The sequence below is a fragment of the Phaethon lepturus genome, unplaced genomic scaffold, assembly GCF_000687285.1.
Source record: "Phaethon lepturus isolate BGI_N335 unplaced genomic scaffold, ASM68728v1 scaffold23567, whole genome shotgun sequence".
NCBI classification, from domain to species: Eukaryota; Metazoa; Chordata; class Aves; order Phaethontiformes; family Phaethontidae; genus Phaethon; species Phaethon lepturus.
In genome coordinates, this window is record NW_010554335.1 from 459 (window position 1) to 4,870 (window position 4,412).

At 47.7% G+C, this 4,412-nt stretch overlaps 1 protein-coding gene across 1 annotated transcript in view; it reads left to right on the plus strand.

The window, feature by feature from the left end:
* Positions 1-1,578, plus strand: part of RBM15B (RNA binding motif protein 15B) — a gene marked incomplete at its 5' end in the record, with an annotated part of 2,033 nt that extends 455 nt beyond the window's left edge. The window contains 1 exon segment of the mRNA XM_010291829.1: positions 1-1,578. This exon segment is cut by the window's left edge and continues 30 nt beyond it. Within this exon segment, the coding sequence (XP_010290131.1) occupies positions 1-1,314 (1,314 nt within the window).
* Between the last annotated feature and the right edge of the window lie 2,834 nt (positions 1,579-4,412).

Consider the following 4,412-nt stretch of genomic DNA (forward strand, 5'->3'; position numbering starts at 1 on the left):
GACTACGTGAAGGGAGACAGCTTCGCTTATATCCAGTATGAAAGCTTGGATGCTGCCCAGGCCGCCTGTGCGCAGATGAGGGGCTTTCCTTTGGGTGGACCGGAGAGGAGACTCCGAGTGGATTTTGCCAAAGCAGAAGAGACGAGATACCCGCAGCAGTACCCGCCTGCACCGCTTCCCGTGCACTACGAACTGCTAGCTGATGGGTACAGCAGACACAGAAGCCTAGAGCAAGACTTGAGGGTGCGAGATAGGACTCCTCCACACCTCCTGTACTCGGACAGAGACAGGAGCTTTGCAGAGGCAGACTGGGCCAGCCCTGCCAAAAACGCTGAACGCAGAAACAACTTGGAAAGCTACAGCCGATCGGTGCGTAGCCGGAGCGGAGAGCGCTGGGGCAGCGACAGTGATCGCAGCGTGCCCAAACTGTGGGAAGAGAGGCGGAAACGCCGGAGTCTTTCCAGTGACCGTGGGAGGACTACTCACTCGCCTTACGAGGACAGAAGCAGGACAAAGGCCAGTGGGCCAGCTTTAGACCGCAGCCCGGACAGGGCTCGCAAGGAGAATCACACTACAGAACCTGGCACCGAGAAAGAGCAGAGTAACTCCCTTCAGAACAATCGTCATGCAACTGAGGAGAAACCCCATCGTGAGGCATCCGATGCTCCCCAGCCTAAAAAAAGGGACAGCGAGCGCAATCATCGAACTGGTGAGTCGGAATCAAAAACTCACGAGGAGCCAAAATCTGAGACCAAAAAGCTAAAGAATTTATCGGAATATGCTCAGACACTGCAGCTTGCTTGGAATGGGCTTCTTGTGCTAAAAAACAGCTGCTTCCCCACCTCTATGCACATCCTGGAGGGAGACCTCGGTGTCATCAACGGACTCCTTAAAGACCATTCATCTGGCGGGAAGTTAACGCAGCTCAAAATCGCTCAGAGACTTCGGCTTGACCAGCCCAAGCTGGATGAAGTGACTCGCCGTATCAAACAAGGCAGCCCCAATGGCTATGCTGTGCTCCTGGCGACCCAATCCACCCCGGCAGGGGCAGGGGCTGAGGGGACCTTCCCTGTTGTGGAGCCTGGCTTGCAGCGACGGCTTCTCAGGAATCTGGTCTCCTACTTGAAACAGAAGCAGGCTGCTGGGGTTATCAGCCTGCCCGTGGGAGGGGCGAAGGGCAGAGACAGCACAGGCATGCTTTACGCCTTCCCTCCTTGTGAATTCTCTCAGCAGTACCTCCAGTCAGCACTAAGGACATTGGGGAAGTTAGAAGAAGAACATATGGTGATAGTTATAGTCAAAGACACTGCCTAGCCCACACTGTCTTTTCAAATTCCATGTTTTCTTTGTGTGTCACACAACCCGGTTGTTATTAAGGCTGATCATTTTGGTGGAGGCTCCAAACACCTCGACCAAAGTGGTAAGATTTTTAGTTCCTAATTAATTTTAATACCATTTAAATAGAGCCCATTTTATTCGTTTTTAATATGTGACACTGTCCGCTGTTGTTCTGTATTTTTATTTTTTAACTGTATGAAAAGTTGTCAGTAAAGCCTTGGTCACTGATGGATTTCTAAACTTGTGCGGTATCCTAGTTTTTATGGCCCAGGAAGGGCTGGTTCCCTGTGCTGTCAAGAGCTGGAAGGTGGTGGTCCCAACCTGTTTCAGTTTCTCAGACCCCAGCCTTCTGCACCTCCTCTGTCTCTATACGTGTCCTGCAAGGTGGGAAGGGGAGGGAGGGGTTTCTTCTTTGTGCTGTATGAGAGACTGAAAGGTTGGTTCTGTATCTTTTTGGGGGTTTTTTGTCCTGTTTGCTTTTTATTTCATAAATTTGAGTCTGGATGCATTCCTGTTGATTCTCTGTTTGAGGATAGAAGCTTCCCAGGAAGCTAGCTGCCAAGGAGGCAAATCCTGATCAAGAATCAAAGTGGTTTTCATACACAACAAAAAAATCACAGTTAATACTTGGCGTAAAGTTTGCTACTAAGGAGTCAACTCTGTCTTCAATTCTGTGAGGTTTGAGAGCATCCGATACATGTCTCGGTCAGATAGAAGTTGGTGGATAAAACAAAAATGAGGCTTGATATTTCCAGTTTCTATAAAAGGAAAAAAAAAAAAACCAGGAGGAAAAAAAAAAGTCATTTAAGGGGGACCCTCTTGGGCCTGTATTAGACATAGACAAACAAAGGGCACAAAGGTTTTGGTGAACTATGTGTGCCCATTTGCGTAGTCCATCATGTTGCACTATCTGAAATCCTTTATTGAAAACCAAGCGGCAATTTTTTTCTTTTTTGCTAAAGTGGAAACTTGTTCGCAGGCTTACAAAAAAAAAAAAAAAAAGATAAACATGGCTGGCTGGCTGAAAATGTGCTATGTTACCGCAAGTAACCTGTCTATGACTGTAGAAAACTGGAGTTGAAAATTCTAAATTTAAGATGGGATGTTTCTGTCACCTTTTCTATCTGTGGTATGAGACAGTTGTTCAGGAGAGAAGCCAGGACATCTGCACTTTTGATTGCTCAGTAACTTAAGGATGCGGTAACTAGTTCAAATTTGAGTTAAAATCCACACTGTTCAGTTTGGGGATATTTTTATTTTTTAAAAAGATGCTTGTAGATTTTAGGAGGCTTACAGAAAATTGTGTGGGATTAAAAACACTACATTTTAAAGTTTCTTTAAATTTGCAGGGGTTTTTTTGTTTTGTTTTGGTAGTAAGCAAGTGAACAAAATCCTGGGAGAACCAGAGTCTGTCTTGTACCAGTCTCTGACCAAACAGACTCACTTGCTGACAGCTGCCAAAGGCCTTTTTAAAACTGTGCTCTCAGGTATGATGGTATCAAAATGTATATAGCAGGGAGCATAACTCAGTCTAATGATGCTTTTATTCTTTTTTTAACCCTGCAGTTTCACAGTAGGGACATCATGAGCTGATAATGTATGAGCCGTTGCTTAATTTAATAACCTATTGATATCAACAAGTATGGGTTGGTTTGTTGTTTTGTTGGTTTTTTGGGTTTTTTTTAATGTTTAATACTGTGATTATATTAAAAGTAAATCTGATGAGTTAGCGTGATCATGAGGGGGTCAGCATTTCACTTGATGATGCATCTTCTGTACCCAAGAAAATGTAATTCTGTCCCTAAGGGCCCCGAGCACAGCTACAAGGCCATGGAGGGTTTTGTCCATGGGGGGTGGGCACGGTTCAGTGGGCGGTGAGCTGGCTCCTCTGCTGGGAGCGGCAGGGCTCCGGGAGCTGTGGGAGCAGAGGAGCAGCACTGCTGCCAGCGGCCAAGCCGCGCTCCAGGCTGCCGGCGCCGGGTTGCCGGGGGGAGCGCGGAGGTACCCTTCACGCCACCATGGCTGCACGGCCTAGGGTAGCTGGCCTGCCCCTGGTTTTACACGGTTACAGGGACGCCGACTTGTGACCGAGTCCCCGATGCTGTTGTAATGTAGACAGTGCCAAATGTCAACAATTGTAACCGTTAAGTGTTATCTGAAACCAAGTGCTATTAAATACCCCTTATGGCCAGAGTCATAGAGTGATTAGAGCTTTTTGTCAGAGTATCCTACATGTTGGAGATGTCTGTTCAGTCGGGGGCAGAGTGCGTGGTGGGGCAATAACGAATGGCTGGCCGGTGTCTTGCTGGCAGGGAGCTGTTAGCTCGTGCTGCTGTGGAGTGGCCTCGTGTGTGTGTCTGCACGTGTGTGTCTGCACGTGTGTGTTAACGTCTGTGAATGTGAGGAAGTGGAAGGAAAATTTAAAAAATCAATACATGATAAAAGCTGCAACTGCCTGATGGCAAAGCCAGGGAACCACTAGGAATCCCCCATCTCCCACTGTGCTTTTGAGACATTAAATAATAATGCAGGGTTTTGGTTTTTTTAGAAGATTCTGTTATGCTTTGGGTTGGATAAGATTTTTAATGGTGGGATTTCTGTTCCCAGTGAGGTGGCAGGTGTTTGTGAGCACATGTGCATGAGCAGGGGACCAACAAATCTCCCTCCTACAAACAAATTAACAGGTATAAATGAGAAGTCAAAGAGTTTATGGAAAAAACACCTGGGAGAGAAGCAGCATCTGCCCTCTAACCTAATGACCTGAGCCTTCCCAGCTCCCCAGGATGCAAGTGGACAGACAGACTGTGCCGAGGCCGAAGGCCCCTGGCCTGTGGTCCTGTCCCCCAACCCCTCGCACATGCATCCAGACTGGTTCCAACAGAAACGGGCCTAAAAAAGGGGAGATAGTTACAGCAAAGTAACACTACACCTGTGTCCCACAGCTTGTAAGGCTTGGCCCTTAAATTGGGATGGGATGCAGCTCTGGGGAAAGATACATGGTGGGGCATGGGAGGAACACCCCCAGCCCTAGTTGGGAGGCCTGAGACCCTCGGTGGTGTTGGAAGATGGTGGGG